Raw genomic sequence first — 17599 nt, forward strand, 5'->3', positions numbered from 1 at the left:
ACCAATAAGCCCTTTTGGGGAATTTTTTTTTTAATTTTTATTTATTTATGATAGTCACAGAGAGAGAGAGAGAGAGGCAGAGACACAGGCAGAGGGAGAAGCAGGCTCCATGCACCGGGAGCCTGATGTGGGATTCGATCCCGGGTCTCCAGGATTGCGCCCTGGGCCAAAGGCAAGGGCCAAACCACTGCGCCACCCAGGGATCCCCCTTTTGGGGAATTTAAGGAAACAATTTGAATGGAGACAACCATCTCTGCAGCATTATTTATTGAGGCATTATCTATGACAGGGAAAGCTGGAGAGAGCCAACAAACTTGCACAGGGGCCTAATAGAGTAAATGACATTTACTGACTTGATGGAATGTAATTGTGGCTTTGAAAGTACAGTCAATCCTTGGAGTGCCTGGGTGGCTCAGTTGGTTAAGCATCTGACTCTTGGTTTCAGGTCGTGATCTTGGGGTTCTGGAATCAAGCCCTGTGTCGGGCTCCCTGCTCAGTGAGAAGGCTGCTTCTCCCTCTCCTTCTCCCTCTGTTCCTAACTCTGCTTGTTCTCTCTCTCCTTCTCTCAAATAAATAAATAAAATCTTTTTAAAAAATGAAAGAAGGTAAAAATCAATCTTTGGAGCACCTGGGTAGCTTAGTTTGGCTAAGTGCCAACTCTTGACTTCAGCTCAGGTTATGATCTTGAGCTGCTGGGATCAAACCCCTGGTCAGGCTCTGCACTCAGCAGGAAGTCTGCTTGAGATTCTCTCTCCCTCTCCTTCTGCCCTCCTATTTGTGCTCTCTATCTGTCTAAAAAAATTAAAAAGTACAGTCAATCCTCATTACTCACAGATTCTCTATTTGCAAATTTACCTATTCACTAAAATTTATTTGCAACCTGCAAATCAATACAGCGCTTTCATGGTCATTCATTAGCATGTGCAGAACAGCAAAAAGTTTGAGCTGTCGACGTGCATGTTCCCACCTGAAGCTAAACAAGATGATAATCTCCCTTCTTGTTTCAGCTCTCACACTGTAAACAAGTGTCCTTTTCAAAGTCTGTTTGGTGCCATGTCTTTCATATTTTTGTGCTTTTTGTTGCTCATTTTGCTGTTTAAAATCACCCCTAAATTAGTGCTAAAGTACCGTCTAGTGTTTAAGCGCAAGAAGTCCGTGATTTGCTTTTCATAGACAATACCTGTTCAATAAGTTTATAGTGCTATTGGCCAGGAGTTAAGCATTACTGGATCAACAGTATATATTGCATAAGATGTCTTTAAACAGAAATGCATCTAAAATAAAGGTATGTGTTGATCAGTTGATGAAAATATGGTGACCAGAGGTTTGCAGGAACCTAACTCCTATTTCCCCTGGGAGCAATGGTTCAGTGTGCACTGATTCAGTGTTCAGGCCAACTTCATAGAACTGTCTTGAGTAACAAGAATCAATTTTATTGTGAAGTTGTGTAGCAAAATATAAAATATAAAAAGTAAGAATACAAAATGTATGTGCATCATGATCTACAATTTTATGGAAAATATATATGCATAAGTACCAAGCTTGGGAGGGAAGGTAATATAACAAAAAAATTCCTTTACTATTATGATTATTTTGTTAATTAACTTAGAATCTTCGAGTTGAAAAACAGTAACAGCTCTACTTCCTGCTGTGCGATTTTAGTTTGAGTTATTAAAATCACTATGGAGTTGAGGTGTTTTAAATTAACAACATCAAACTCTCAAAGGACACCTGCTCCAGTCAGTGGCACAAATATGGAATGTATCTGTTTGAAGGAGGATTTTGCACCAGAATTATGGAGTCCAAAGCACAGTCCTAGGATGGGTTTTGTCTTATTTTTCCCTCTTAAAAGATAAGCATCAAACAGATAGTTGTACATTCATGTTCATGGTAGCACTATTCATAATAGCCAAAAAGTGTAAGCAGCAGCCCAAGTGTCTATCAAGGGATGAATGGATAAGCAAAATATATACAGTATATTTACATAATGGAATATTATTCAGTTTTTAAAAAGAAAGGAAAGTCTGACACAGGTCACAACATAGATGAACCTTGGATATTATGTTCGGTGAAATGAGCCAGCCTCAAAAAAGACAAATCTTATATGGTTCCACTCACATAATGTACTTAGAATAATCAAATTCATAGAGACAAAATATTGGGACAGTGGGGCACCTAAGAGGCTGTCAGTTAAGCATCTGACTCTTGATATCAGCTCAGGTCTTGATCTCAGGGTTGTAAGATCAAGCTCTGCTTTGGGCTCCACACTGGGTATGGAGCCTACTTTTAAAAATATAAATAAATAATAATAAATAAATAAATAAATAAATAAACAAACAAACAAACAAACAGACAGGGACTAGGGGAAGGGGAGACATGGCGAATTAGTGTGCAATGGGTACAGAGTTTTCAGTTTTGCAAGATGAAAACTGAACGGTGGTGATGGCTGCAATGCTTAATGCCACTGAGCTGTACACTTAAAAATGATTAAGGTGGTAAGTTTTGTTCTGTGTGTTTTATACAATTTTCTAAAACATGAGGGACACCTGGGTGGCTCAGCAGTTGAGCATCTGCCTTCAGCTCAGGGCATGATCCTGGAGTCCTGGGATCGAGTCCCACATCGGGCTCCCTGCATGGAGCCTGCTTCTCCCTCTGTCTGTGTCTCTGCCTGTCTCTCTCTCTCTCTGTGTGTGTGTCTCTCATGAATAAATGGATAAAATCTTTTTTAAAATTAATTAATTAATTAGTTAATTAATTAATTAAAATAAAAGAGAGGTATACGATGACTTAGAGACCCTGGACTTAACCTCATAGGCCCAAGGGTGTCTGAATGTGAAGAACTATGGAGTACTTCATCTTCAGGGAGTCTTCAGGGAGACTTGATTCCCGCCAGAACATCGCTTGGCATCGCTGACCTCCTGGGTCTCACTGTCTTGATTTGGGCCTCTCCCTTCCAGCCTGAAGTTTCTGAGGCTTTGTGTAGAGCCTGCATTCCCCCAAGTTCCAGGAAAGGGAAGGCAACACTTCATAAAAATGAAGACAGGTGGGAAGGAGAAGGCGGCAGTGCTGGTGGTGAGCCCCACCATGCTGAGATACTACCCAGCTATGCAGAAAAACCTGCCACCGGGGTATCGCCCTAGTGCTCCTCCCTTGCTCTCAGCCCCTGACTGCCCCTCCCTAGCCCACACCTTCTTGCCACAGCCCAGAGACTGAGCCATGTGGATCTGAGACTGAGCATCCATTTGACTCTCTAACCTTTCATATGGGGTTATCCCTAGGGCAGTGCCTTTCTTCAGAACCTCTAAGTGCATGACACTCACCTGCCCTACACACCTGAGGCCTTAGCTCCCAGCTGCACTATCCAGGTGAACAGACTCATGTTCCCAAGAGAACAGGTGATTTTCCTGTCTCTCCCACTCAAAATCCTGACCTTTGAAGTCTGCCTCCATCATCCAGGATAGCATGTTCTTTCTTTCTTTGTAAATGTAAATAATGGTTTTTTTTCTAACTGGTTTAAACATTCAGAACCCTGTCAAGCGGTTCTCCTGTGAATCCGTGGCATGATTGGTTTATTGGGTCTCATTCCAGAAATTTTCTGTGCATCTGTAAACAAATGCACATACTCATGCACATACATTTTTTCCTTTTTCTACATAAATCACAGTGCAGGGGCGGCCCCGGTGGCTTAGCAGTTTAGTATCGCCTTCAGCCCAGGGCCTGATCCTGGAGACCCTGGATCGAGTCCCACATCAGGCTCCCTGCGTGGAGCCTGCTTCTCCCACTGCCTGTGTCTCTGCCTCTGTGTGTGTGTGTGTGTGTGTGTGTGTGTCTCTCATGAATAAATAAATAAAATCTTTAAAGAAAAAATAAATCACAGTGCACTGGGCATGCAAGTCTGTGCCTTGTATTGGCCCTAGAGCTTATTCCCTTTGGTATACAACAATTTGTTCATTCTTTTTGAAGGCTGCTGAGTGTTCCACTGTGCAGACATAATTTCTTTGGTCCTTTCTGAACGAACTTTTAGGATGTATCTTATCTTTTCTGGAAACAACAAGGCTCCACTAAACAGCCTTGTACATCCATCATTTTGTTCCTGTGCATTATTTTTAGGACAGGGTCCAAAAAAGTGAAATTGTTGGATCAAACAATATGTGCAGGGATCCCTGGGTGGCGCAGCAGTTTGGCGCCTGCCTTTGGCTCAGGGCGCGATCCCGGAGACCCGGGATCTAATCCCACGTCGGGCTCCCAGTGCATGGAGCCTGCTTCTCCCTCTGCCTGTGTCTCTGCCTCTCTCTCTCTCTCTCTCTCTCTCTCTCTCTCTCTGACTATCGTAAATAAGTAATATAAAAAATTAAAAAAAAACAATATGTGCATTTAATGCTATGACTGATATTGTCAAAATAATACAGCAATCTATGGCACTTTTAAACTGGAGATTGCACTGGATTTCACCCTGGAGCTGTAGGTGGGCTTTGAAGGTCTGTGAGTCCCCAGGTCTGTAGATAAAAATCGTGCGTGTACATAGGTACATCTTTCTAGGGTGACCAAAACTTTCATCAACTCCTAAGAGGGATCTGTGCCCCCTAAATGTTCTCTCACTTACCTGGTTGATTGGTCTACCAGCTCTCCCAGAAGTGAACTTCTCCTCCCTCAGGAAGACAGGCCTGGGACACTCCTTCCTCTGGGTCTTTCTGGGGGAACTTCTCTCTTGTCTTCTGTGCCACTCTGAATGGTTATGGCTAACATGGCTAACATGGTTACCCCAGACTCACTGGGTGCCAGGAAGGCTTAGCTAGTTCTCACCAGAACTAGATGAAAGAGGCAATCCCTACCTCCTCTGTTTGATGGACAGGGGCATGGAGGTACAGATGAGTCAAATAACCTGCCCAGCAGGCAAAGCTGGAATTGTAACCCAGGAGGAACAATGCTGCATCCCCAGCCACATAAATGGGTGGGTAAGATGGGAAACAGAGAGACAGGTTCCAGGGGTTCTCAGTTCTAACTGCACCATCTGGGGAATGTGTAACAATGCAGCCTCTCTCACTGGCTTGGTCAAAACCTCTGGGGGAGGATCCAGATGTTGGGGATTTCTCAAAGAACCCAGGAGTAACAGGACTCAGAGCACAGATATCCATGTATTTTAGAAATCTCCTCACCCCTACACCATATTTTTTGTTGATTCTTTTCCTTCTTAAGCAGTTTTCAAAATAATAAGCATTGGTGATATAATGAGCATGGCTGCCTTCCAAAATAATAAACATCCTTACCCAAAAGTGACCCCAAAAAGGGTTTAAAGTATCATTTTTAACTCATGGACTTCAACCTAGTTGATAGATTTCAGCCCACAGGTGTTATCCTTATTTGAAGCTCAAATTGTCCCATCTTTGGTCAGCAAGAGCTTTCTGAAACCTCCTGACCTAACCCCAGATGCCGTTGAAAGTTTTCTCACTCCTGGTTTGACAAGATGCTCAGGCCTTACTTCTCCTCCCCAGCCCTGGAATCAACATTTCTCCCAGGGTGCAATCTCGGTGCTGCTACTCTCTTATTATATTCTAGTGCTTTAACCAGCTCTCTACATGTGAGGGACCTATTCTCCATGTTCTAGAGAAGAATAAGTGGCCAAACTTACTGTTAAGCTCCAACCTACCTTGAGAGATCTCTTCAAATTTTGGCTCAGCCTTTGGAGAATGTATAGATGACTAATCTGTGTTTGTTCATGAGAAACAGATTCTGAACAAAGTTGTACTTGGAATACACTTGATCACAATATATTACTATAATAACATATTCTTCCACTTTGAGGGCCAGCCCCAAACATCTAAAAATATCTCCTGCTCTTGGGAAATACAAACTGAAGGTTAAAATAAGAGAGCAGTTTAACCTGCCAAGAAAATATGGAAAGCTAAATATAAGTTAAAAAAAAAAAAAAAGTAAAGACAACTACTTGAAACTGCCTAACCTATAAAGAATCCAACCTAGACTGTTTGGGGCAGAAATGAGCTAACAAATACTAAGTTTAAATTCACCTGGAGTTTGTCCTTGGCCCTGGTCCCTTCTTCTGTCCAGAAGGTAGAGGGTGTGGAAATAAAAAATAGCATTCCTCTGCGTCACATTGATTATGCAACACTAAAGCCATTTCAGAAGATTCTAAGCAATTTGAGTAGCTACCCAAATGCTCAGAGGCCCCTGCCCTCAGAGGTGAACGCTGTTGTGAGAAGAGATCCAGAGCTGTCCTACTCCACGTTCCATGTGATCTCAGGCTCAGGCCTCTCCAATATGGCACCACGTCACAGTGTGGTGAGAATTTAGTGCTGACACATAAATAATGTGCATTTGGCAATGTCTGCCCAGGGGCAGTCTCTGATGGCAGGAAGGGAGGCAGGGGCAGACCTCTCTGCAGGCACTGACAGGCACAGTGATGCTGAGGCACCCTGACACACCCCCAGGTCTAGCAGAGGTGAACTGGCAATAATCAGTGGCAGGAATCAAATGTCAGCTCTCTGGTCTCAGAAAGCTCAAGGGAGTTAGAATTGCCACAGAGACTAAATGAGGCCATCTGAGCGGATACATTTCATAAACTGAGGTGGTAGATGTCATCATTGATTCACTCTAAAGAATGTTCTTTGATTCCATCCCCACCCATTTTGTTTTAGGCCCTATGCTAGGCACCATGAATATAGCAGAGAACAGCACAGAGCATTCTCTGCCCTCAGAGGTCTGAGTCTAGGATTTTACAAGTTCTGGTGCAATCACTGAATCCCAAATATCATTCCCACTACTAGCTAGCATTGTTTGGGTGTTGACAGTGTGCAAGCATTTCTATGCATGTCCCAAGTATTGATGGGGAGGATGCTTGGCAGGTGCCCAAAAGCACCAGCAGCCCCTATCACTGAGATTAACATGCAAGAGCCCAGTTCAGGGGGGACAATGGCTTCTGTCCCTCAACAACCCCTCTTTGGGATAAGCTAGCCAATTCACTCACAGGCAGCCCCAGACCCAACCCAAGATTTCCAAAATTCATGGGGACAGTGATTATTAAGATCTGGGGAAATGTGAGGACACCTGAGTGCCTCAGTTTGTTAAGCATCCAACTTTAATTTCAGCTCAGGTCATGATCTCAGGGTTATGAGATTGAGCCCCGTGTTGAGCTCCACACTGAGCACGGAGTCTACTTAAGGTTCTCTCTCTCTCTCACTCTCCCTCTGCCCCTGCCACCTGGCCCCAGCTCATGCTCTCTCTCTCTCAAAAAAAAAAAAAACAAAAGAAGTCTGAGGAAATGTATTCCCAAAGCTGGTGCTTTAAGTGAAGACCAAGCTTCAAGAGGTGTCTGGAGGTGTTGTCCAGTCCAGCAAGAGCTTTATGGTCACCCTCTTAGTCTACTTTGGCTTCTCACCTCCTGTTCCTTTTCTTAAGAGCCCATGAAATCTCTATAATTTCAAAAGTACTCTTCTTCTCCAGAATAATAGCAGTGGAAGCCTCATAAAGGATGGTTGACATATTTATGTCTATGTATTGTTTATTTGTAAGATGAGAACTGCCAGTCTCATAAAGGCAGGGATATGTTATGAAAATCAGAACTGACAGTTGCATATCTTTCAGCTAAACTAGACAGACGTTACATGAAGTTGTTTAGTCTGGAAGTTCTCTAATTGTATCATTCAGAACTGACCAACTCTCACAGTCATTGACAACCAAAATTTACCAAACATAGGAAGAAAAAAAGTGAGCAGGAATGAAAGTTAACAGAATCCACAAGCTGCACAATCAAGCACCAAGACTGAGAAAATGGAATTATCAGATATTGAATATGAAATTAATACCATGCAAATTTAATACAAAGACACCTATACTTCAACACATTGTATAACTATTGCACAAACTGCAAAGCCACCAAAGGCAGAAATAAGACTCCCAAAGCAATCAGATACCAAAGACAGATTCTACAGAAGCCCACCAGTGCAACAGACAGCTCTCCTCTCAGCAGCAACAATGGCAGCTGGAATATAACGGAATAATATAGGAAGATGTAGAACACAGTGGGGAAAATAGAAGTGCTGAAAGGAAATAATTATCAGGGGAAAAATAACATTTTCTGACAAATCAAACTGGCTACTACCAACTGCTCTTTCCTAAAGAAACTAGTAATGATTGTACTGCAGGAAGGAAGAAAGTGATCCCAGAAGAAGTATCTGAAATACAAGAATATCTTCATGACTCAAAGTAGGGAAAGGTTTCTTAAACTTGATCAAAAATCACAGTCTGTAAAGGAAGAGATAAATATATTCAGTTACATTGAAATTAAGAACTCATTTCATCAAAAGGCATCATAAAATGTGTGAGAAACATACTGGGGAAATATATTTGCAATGTTATAATATTCAATGAGATCCACACTATTAGAATTACTCTGAATCAAAAAGAAAAAGGCAAACCCACAAGAAATTTGTAACCAATAAAAATTTTTTTAATTTTACAGAGGATGAAATATGTGAAAGTAAGCTCATTGTTATCTATAATCATAAAAAATTAAAATCTAATTAGATATATAGAAATTCCCAAGGAATATACCAAAGGACAAAAGAAAAAAAAACTTCTTGCACTAATGAGTTTACCAAGTGCAGGATACCATGTTAACACACAAAACAACAGATCATGTTTCTATCTACTGGCATTGAACAATTGGGAAATGAAATTTGTAAAAACCAATACTATTTACAATAGCTCCCAAAATAAAATAGTTAGGCATAAATATAGGATGTGTGTGTAGTATCTGTATGCTAAAAATAACAAAATATTGGTAAAAGAAGTCAAAGAACTTTTCAATAATTGGAAAAGCATACCATGTTCATGGATTGGAAAACTCAGAAAGATGTCAGTTCTCCCCCAAACTGATCTATAGATCTAACACAAAATCCCAACAGATAGATATTCTACATATTGACAGTCTGCAGCTAAAATCTGTGTGGAAGGCAACAGAATTAGGGAAGAGGATGAGCTATCTCCTGAGAATGGGCAGAAATGTGAGCCATCTGCATTGACAACTCTTTTGATTACTGTAGATTTACAGAAAGTTTTAAAATCTGGTAGTGTGGGCAGCCTGGGTAGCTCAGCGGTTTAGTGCCACCTTCAGCCCAGGGCCTGATCCTGGAGACCTGGGATTGAGTCCCATGTCGGGCTCCCTGAGTAGAGCCTGCTTCTTCCTCTGCCTGTGTCTCTGCCTCTCTCTCTCTCTCTCTCATGAATAAATAAATAAAATCTTTTAATAAATAAATAAATAAACAAATAAATAAAATCTGGTGGTGTGATTCCTCCACACCACAAACCTGGGAGCCATCCTTGGCTCTCTCTCTCCATCACTACAAATCTCCAGTGGTGGTGTATTAATCCAACACATTCTCTTTTTTTTTTTTTATTCAAAATTATTTTATTGCTTTATAAAAGAAAAAATTACCAATGATGCCATGTAAGAAACAGAACATTATGACTATCTTTGGAGGTCTCAGTACACTCATTCCCAGTCCCATCACTCTCTCCCTCAGAAGGGCCATTCTCAGAAAGTCCTGAGGAGAACAGTTTCTGAGGGTATTGAGGAGTAGCAATGAGTTCTAATTTTGTATCTGTTGGATTTGAGGAGCTTGAGGGAGCAAATCCAGGACTGGGGTGGGGCAAATGAGGTGCTCGAGGTGCAAGATTTAATAAGGCACTCACTCTCAGGGTTCTACAAGCACAAGGTTGGCCCCTGCAATGGAACATCTGAATAGAGACATACAGTGAGCAACTGTATATATGGGACTGAAGGTCAGGCTATATGGCACTTAGAAGCATAGATTAAAAAGAAAAAGAAGAAGAAGAAGGGGAAGAGAAGAAGAAGAAGAAGAAGAAGAAGAAGAAGAAGAAGAAGAAGAAGAAGAAGAAGAAGAAGAAGAATAGATTTAACAGGAGTGAGGAGAGAGAAAACCAAGGAAGCTCACGAGGACATCCTAAGGAGACCCCAGAAAGTAGAGGAGTAGAGGATGTCTGAGACAAATCAACAGCAAAACCACTTGGTGCTCTCATATTGACCCTCTCCCTCAGGCCTCTAACTGATCATGCTATCTGGTGAACATTTAGTTCTTTCCCTGGGCTGACCAACATGGGTATAAATCCAGCATAAAAGCAAACAAAGGCAGAGCCCAGAGAGAACTGGGAAAAATTTTGGTTTCTCCACCAAGGGGATAATAAAAGGCTATACAGAGCAAAGAAGTGATTAAACTGGAATGTATTGCCCAAATGGTATCTGACCACAAGAGTGTCAGATACTATCACCCAAACCAAATGCCCACAGGGCCAGGTGGGCACTGTGAGTGGGTAAAGGGAGCCGAGGATACTATTCCATATTGAGAGTGAGCAACAGAAAACATGCCACAAAATGGTGTGGGGGTAAAGAAGAGGTGGTCCACTGAGAACTCTAGGTCCTTTTTAAAGAAATGGTCACATCTCATTTCAACCTACTCTGGCCTGGGAGTGTGCTCACTAGTACTATGGATTTCTTAATAAACATCTGCAATCTGAATTTTTCACATGAAATATCCTATTTTAAATATTGGCAACTTATTCAGAAATGTTTTTAAAAATTTTGTATGCCAACATGATTTGTGCCAAGAAGACATAATCCATAGGCCAAATTACCCAAGTCCTTCTATCAGCGACCTCTGTGTTAACCACATGAATTTTCTAAAAAAAAAAAAAAATCCACTCTTCCCCAGGGCCAGTCTTCCTTCTCTATTTCCCTCTTGGTTCACACCTAACTTCACAAGAAGAGCTTTTAACTAGACAGAGGAGAAGAGATGCCCTGCAAAGGAAAGTATACCCTCCACAAGCAAATGACGGCTCTTCTTTTGTTTTTTTCTTACAGATATTTGGGTGCTGGGTCTGGATCCTGGTAGCTGCCACCCACGTAGCGAACCCATTACTGCAAGGATGGGTGCTGTATGTCTCACTCACCTCATTTCTCATCTCCCTGATGTTCCTGTTGTCTTACTTGTTTGGATTTTACAAAAGATACCAGTCCTGGAGAGTCCTGGTAAGAACCAGAGGGAGTGACCCAGGCCCCTGGGCTCCTCCTGATGTTCCTCCTGGGCCTTCTGGGCTGGGAGGGAGAACCAGAGACCAGGCACCAGAGGCGTTTTCAGGACTGGGCCACTCTGGAACCAAGACTTTTTACTTTAATGTGTTTACTATTAAGCCAGAATGAAAACATTCCTCTGCCACAGTAAAGTTTTCATCATATTCCCTTCCATTGTCTTTCATTTTAGGAATATACATACATATCCTATATCAAGCACATCCTGACTCATTTCCCTTTAAATTTTATTTATGGTTAAACTGTTGGAGCAGCATTAAAGGAAATGATAGTGGGTGGAAGGAAATCACCCCAATCCCACTGTGATTCCTATATTCCTTGCAAATCTTATGTAAAAATGTACATATAATCACACTGAACCATTAATTTTGGATGTCAATTCTTTCATTAATATTATGTCATTAAATTGTTTTCATGTCACATCATCTTGATAATCATTTAAAATTTTTCTGTTATTAAACAATTTGGAATATACACAAAAGCAAGGAACATCATCCTGTGAACCCGTAAGTAACCATAACCCAGATTCCTGCACTAGTAAGATATCACCACACTTGCTGCACTTAGCCTTTTTTTCCTAAAGGAATTTAAAGCAAACCCAAAACATCATATCATTCCATCCTACACACTTCAGGATGCCTCCAAAAGATATGCACGTTTTCTTACATTATCATGCTTATCTGAAGTTATTATCAATAATTCCTAGGTATCATCTAAGACCCAGGCCATATTCAGCTTTACCCAGTTACACCTGAAATGTCTTTTTACAGTTGGCCTGTTTGATAGCGATCTTCACAGGCACCATGTGCTACACGTGGTAGTTATGGTTCTTGGGTATCTTTAATCTATAGGATGGCTCTCCCTGCCAGTGACCATCTCCTTGAAGAAGGAGTCAGCTGTCCTATAGAAGATCTGACATTTTGGGTTTGTCTGTTGGCTTCTTCCTGGTGTGATGTGACTTGCTCCTCCAAGTCCCTGAATTGAAGATAGGTTAACCTTTCTGGCAACAACGTTTCGTTAAGTGTTTCCAGTCACATCACACACAGTGACTGGTGGCCCCTCTTCCAGTGTGACAGGCTTGCCCCCATCAACTTTTTCCCAAACGCTTTTTTTCAACTCTTAATGAGTTTGCCTGAACTGCATATCTCATCAGGGGTTGCAAAATGCCAATTTGCCTATGATGACGTTCCTTCCAGAATTGGTTACCACTTTTTTAAAGATTTTACTTATTTATGAGAGACACAGAGAGAGGCACAGAGACACAGGCAGATGGAGACGTAGGCAGAGACAGTCTCCTGCAGGAAGCCTGATGTGGACCTTGATCCCAGGACCCCAGGAACATGCCCTGAGCCAAAGGCAGACACTCAACCACTGAGCCACCCAGGCATCCCATAGGAAGTCTGTATAATGCTAATGGTTACGAGCATAGGCTCAGAGTTAATCTGGCCTGGGTTCAAATCCTGACTCGGCTATTTATTCACTAACCTTAACTTTGAGCCTCTGTTTCCTTTTCATTTGAGCTTTCCATTTCAGGTGTAACTGGGTAAATCTGAATATGGCCTGGGTCTTAGATGGTACCGAGGAATTATTGTTAATAACTTCATATAAGCATGATAATGTAAGAAAGTGTGCATATTTTTTGGAGGGATACTGAAGGGTATATAGAATGGAAGAGTACTGATGATAAGTAGTGCCTTGTCACAGTTGACAAGGTTACATGAGCTACCTGAGAAAAGGCTTAACATGGAATAAGCACTCAGCCAAATGTTGGCTCATATTGATATCATTGTTGGCGTTTATTAATCCATCATTGTTCAACGTATCGATAGTTCCTCAGAAACACTGCAGAAAAAGAAGCAGGAGTCTGGGGAGCAGGCTTATCTCTTTTGCTCACTCCTCCCAGCTGTCTAGTCAGAGAGGCAAGTGTCACCTGCTGAAGTACCCACCTGACACTGGCTGTGCCCCCCCTCTGCCTTTGCAGGACAGCCTGTACCACGGCACCACTGGCATCCTGTACATGAGTGCCGCTGTCTTACAAGCACACGCCACCATCGTGTCTGAGACCCAGGACCTGAAGAACTACTTCATAAACGCTGCGGCCTCGGTGAGTGCTGCACAGAACCCCGAGCCCCTGGGGAGCGCGTCGCAGGAGGCTCAGCTCTGCCTCCTGCAGGCCAGGCGACCCTGAGCCTCAGGCTGAAGAGGCCTTGAGGGACAGGAGGTGTGTGTGCGGTGTATGTGTGTGTGTCTACGTGTCTGTGTGTGTGTGTCGCTATGTATGTCTGTATGTCTGTGTCTATGTCTCTGTGTCTGTGTATGTGTCTGTGTGTGCGTGCGTGTGTGCACGTGTAAACAGCCGGGCACAAGCTCAAAGGGTACCAAGCACAGGTCCAGGTGTCATCTCTCATCTCCTGCTTTTCCCGCCTCAGCCTTGCTCACTTGTACACCCAATATATCGCCTTCACGAATTGGAGCGCATCTCTCTCTCCTATTGAAAATTCTTCCATGGCCCCACTGCTTTGGACAGGAACCCGAATTCCTCAGCATGCCCAAACTGTTCCAGTGTCCTTTTATTTCAGTGACAGAAGTCCACAGGGCTGTTGGCTGACGGAATCCAGAGCCAGGTGGTCCAGCCAGTCGTAGGGAGAGCAGGACCCCCAAGACCTTAGGTGCACTAGGACCAGAGACTCAGCCAGCCTGCCTGCCTTCCTAGGCGCCCCCTCACTTCTCCCTCAGTGGAATGGCGCCCTCACTTGGCAGCTTGCTCACAGCCAGCAGCTTCCTCTTCTGTAGTGGTCTAACCTCCCTTATTCCCACTTTGTAAACTTCTCAGAAAGGATCTAACACCCAGACTGGGTATAAACCCAACAGTGACCAGTCACTGTGCCCGGAAAGGTCAAGGCCTGTGTCAGCGTGGGAGTTCCTGCAAGGATCAGGTGGCAGCAGGAAGGGTTACGGGGTGAGGTGCCATTCCCCATTGTAAGAATGGGGTGCCAGTCAGGCACTAGGATGGCCACAAGGTATTCCAGCTACTTTTCCCTCCTCCTCCAACTTTTTAAAAAGATTTTATTTATTTATTCATGAGAGACACAAGAGAGAGACAGAGACACAGGCAGAGGGAGACAATCCCAGGACCCCAAGATCACAACCTGAGCCAAAGGCAGATGCTCAACCACTGAGCCACCCAGGTGCCCCCCTCCTCCAACTATTTTAACTCCCCTAAACTCCTGACTCCAGCAATACCCACACACCGCCCTCCCATGGTCTGGCCTGGCACCCTCTGGCCTCTCTCCTGCTGCTCAGATGCTCCAGCCAGGCTGACCTCCATGCTGCTGCCTGAACACACGACACCTGCTCTCACCTCCTCCTGGCAGGGACACCGTTTCTCCAGGAGGCAAACCCCTCACCTCCTTCTATTCCCTTCTCACAGACCACCTTCTCGGGGACACCTTGCCCTTCCCCCTTCCGAGCAGGCCCTGTACTCTCTCTGGCTTATTTTCTCCTGGGCATTCATCCCCATCAAACCTGCTACTCTACTGGTTTATTTTGCTTATTTTCTACTTCTGCCACTAGAATGTAAGCACTGTGAGAATAGGAATTTTTGAATGTTTTGTTCACTGATACAGCACCTGTTGTTTTAGAAATATAGCAGGTGTTTGAAAGATATTCGTTGAATGAATGAATGAACAAGAAGAGGGTGTAAGTGGACAGTGGGGCAAAGCGAGGCTGGAATGGTCATCCAGGCCTGGAAGGCCTGTTAAAGGCAATGGCCTCTACCCTGATAAGCAGGGACTCCTCACACAGTTTCAGCTACATGATGGGAGCAACAAGATCACAGCTTCTTCTTGGGACAGATTAGAGGGGAAGATTAGCAGAAGTGGGCAAGTCAAGGCCACGAGAAGATTTGGCGAGGGTGAGGGATGACAGCGATGGAGACGAGGAAGGAGTGGGCATACCAGGAGATGGCCAGGCAGTACACGCAGATGGGTTTGGGGGTGGCTTTGGACACGGCAGTGGGGGAAGGGAGGCATCAGGCTGGTTTCTGTCGGGTAGCGGGATGAGATGAGGGTCATGGCACCGCCTGAGCTCGTGAGGCTAGGGAGGAAAGCTCAGGAGTCCAGCCTGGACCGCGGAGAGCTGGAGGGGCCTCCGAAGCATTCACAAGGAGCTGACCCGAGCAGGCGCTCAGCGCAGAGTGCTGGGCTACCAGATGGACGTGTGGGAGTGGTCGGCGTCCAGAAGCGCTGGGACAAGGGGACAGTGAGAGACACAGGGCCCAGGCGGGGATGGAGCAAGCCTGCTGCTCGCAGATGCAGGAGACTCGTGTGCCCAGGAGAGTCGGAGCCTCCGGCCCCCCCGGGGATGGTCAAGGAGGGTGGAGTGGCGGGGCCAGCGGTGAGGCAGGGTCAGAACAGGTGGCCTTCCAAGCTGAGAGCGCTGGGGGCCCCCGGGATGGAGGGGGGCGGCGTGCGGCCCTGGCCATCGCTAACACAGGAGCCTCCCGTCTTCCTCCAGTTCTTCGCCTTCATCACCGCGCTGCTCTACATCCTCCACGCCTTCAGCATCTACTACCATTGACGCGCAGGGAGCCCGGCTGCAGGGAGACGTGCCCCCTCGACACCTGGATTATCGGCTCCCGAAAGTAGCTTTCAACATTCGCCATCTGGATGACAAACAGAAGATCAACAAGGACATGGATGGGAAGGACAGACCAGCTGCTCAGACTGAGGGATGAGATCGCACTCTGGCCTATCTGCTTGGACATTTTCGTTCATTATGGCGAATATGATTAAAGCTGGGGAGGGGCTTGTTTGCTTGTTTGTTGGTTTGGTTTGGTCTTTGCCTGGAAAAGTAATGTCTCCCCGACAGGGAACCTCACTCTGTTGGAAAACTAATAATCTGAAGCCCTTGCCACCCAAAGGTGGCAGAATCCCAGATCTGCCATTGTCGCGCCCAGTTTGGGGATTCTCACTCAGCCGTGAGGTTCCCCACGGCAGGTTGAAGGGAACATGCAGTCTTGTTCTTTGAAAATCAAAATGGTGCTGTCAATGCCTTCAGATCTGAAGAGACCCACAGTCCTGGTTCCTGGTGCCTGGTTCTGCCTTTGCTTTGGAGCAGTGGTCCAAACCCTCTCTCCCTCTCCCTGGGGGAGCTGACAGGGACCAGCCACACTGCCCCCCCCATCCCACACCCCCTTTCCTTTCCTCCCCAGTTTTGGGATCCAAAGAAAATTTTCATAAAAGCAACTTGAGGGTAGATTTGTGGGAAAAATAAGTGACTGACTCTACAAAATTGTGATGCAGTAAGACCTGAGAGAGGGAGAAGGGGAGAGAGGAAGATGCGGCCTGCTTCTCCACTTCTCTGGAAGTCAGGCCTGTCAGAAAACTGCAGGGCTACAGGACACCTGCGCCAGGCCTCCAGAAGCCCTCCTCCTAAGGACCAGAAGCCACCTTTTCGCTCAGAAATGACCATCAAGGAAGGAGGCAGGACGTTCCATGCAAGGATTCTTCTGTGGCCTTCTGTCCTGACATGTGGGACATCTCAGGAGGCTGGAAAGGACCCCCCTGCCCCCCGTCCCATGTTCTGTGGTCTTCCACCTGCACCCACTTCCCCTGCACTCCCTTAAGTGGTGCCAGCTGGGTGGGGCCCAGGGCCTCATGCAGTGAACGGTTCACACATCTGGATGTGCAAAGGCATTTGTGATTTGGGGCCATTCTCAAAGAAAAGGCTGGCGTTCTGAACACAGAAGCATAAAATTGAGGTGTTTGATTTCAAAGTAAATGTTTTTCAAAAGAAAGCTGTGCTCTCTGGCATCTCTTCATTGGTGCAGGGGCACCAGCCCCCAGCCTTTGTCTATATCCTGAGTCTCCTGACCCCGGGCAAGGAGGGCCCAGCATGTGTCTGCTATGGTTTTGAAATGAAATAAATTATTACGTGAAAGGGACTAGTCTTAGCCAATTCTAGGGCTTACAGTTTTGTACCAATGTTTTTCTGCTCCTGGGGGTGTAGGGGGCGGGTACAGAAAGCCACCAAAGAGAAAACTCTGGCTCATTTTTGTTGACCACTCACTTTCCAACCATCTTGAAAAGCCACCATTTATCCCTCATTTTATTGCCTGGGATGATTACTGTTCAATATTTACCAAGTAGCCATATCCAAATAAAAGTTGTTTGTAGGTAAAAAGTATTGAGTTGGTCACTTTCATGATGTTAGCAGCCAGAACTGGCCACCATTCCACACATCCTGAGAGCACTTTCACTAGGAGCCTCCCAGGGAGAGGGTTTCAGGGCCCAGCCCACCAGCCTTGCTCCTGGGGCAGCCGCAAGGGTAGTCAAGTTTGTCTCCAGGGCTTGGGGCTTGGGTCATGTCCACTTCAGGAGGGACAGTTTGAATGCAAGTTCCAGAAAACAAACTCCAATTTAGGCAAAGCTGGGGTTGGGGTACACTAGCTGGGCTGGGGAGGAGAAGATGCCCCCA

The 17599-nt window shown here is 44.9% G+C and overlaps 1 protein-coding gene across 2 annotated transcripts in view; it reads left to right on the forward strand.

Moving 5' to 3' along the window:
* The window catches only part of MALL (mal, T cell differentiation protein like), a 29139-nt gene extending 11834 nt beyond the window's left edge, over positions 1–17305 (forward strand). For both annotated transcript variants that reach the window (XM_041757452.1, XM_041757453.1), the window contains exons 3-5: positions 10895–11062; positions 13104–13226; positions 15638–17305. In XM_041757452.1, the coding sequence (XP_041613386.1) occupies positions 10895–11062; positions 13104–13226; positions 15638–15700 (354 nt within the window). In that variant the 3' untranslated portion in view covers positions 15701–17305. The remainder of the gene's footprint in view (positions 1–10894; positions 11063–13103; positions 13227–15637) is intronic.
* Positions 17306–17599: the final 294 nt, after the last annotated feature.

Source organism: Vulpes lagopus, chromosome 5, assembly GCF_018345385.1.
Source record: "Vulpes lagopus strain Blue_001 chromosome 5, ASM1834538v1, whole genome shotgun sequence".
Classification (NCBI taxonomy): Eukaryota; Metazoa; Chordata; class Mammalia; order Carnivora; family Canidae; genus Vulpes; species Vulpes lagopus.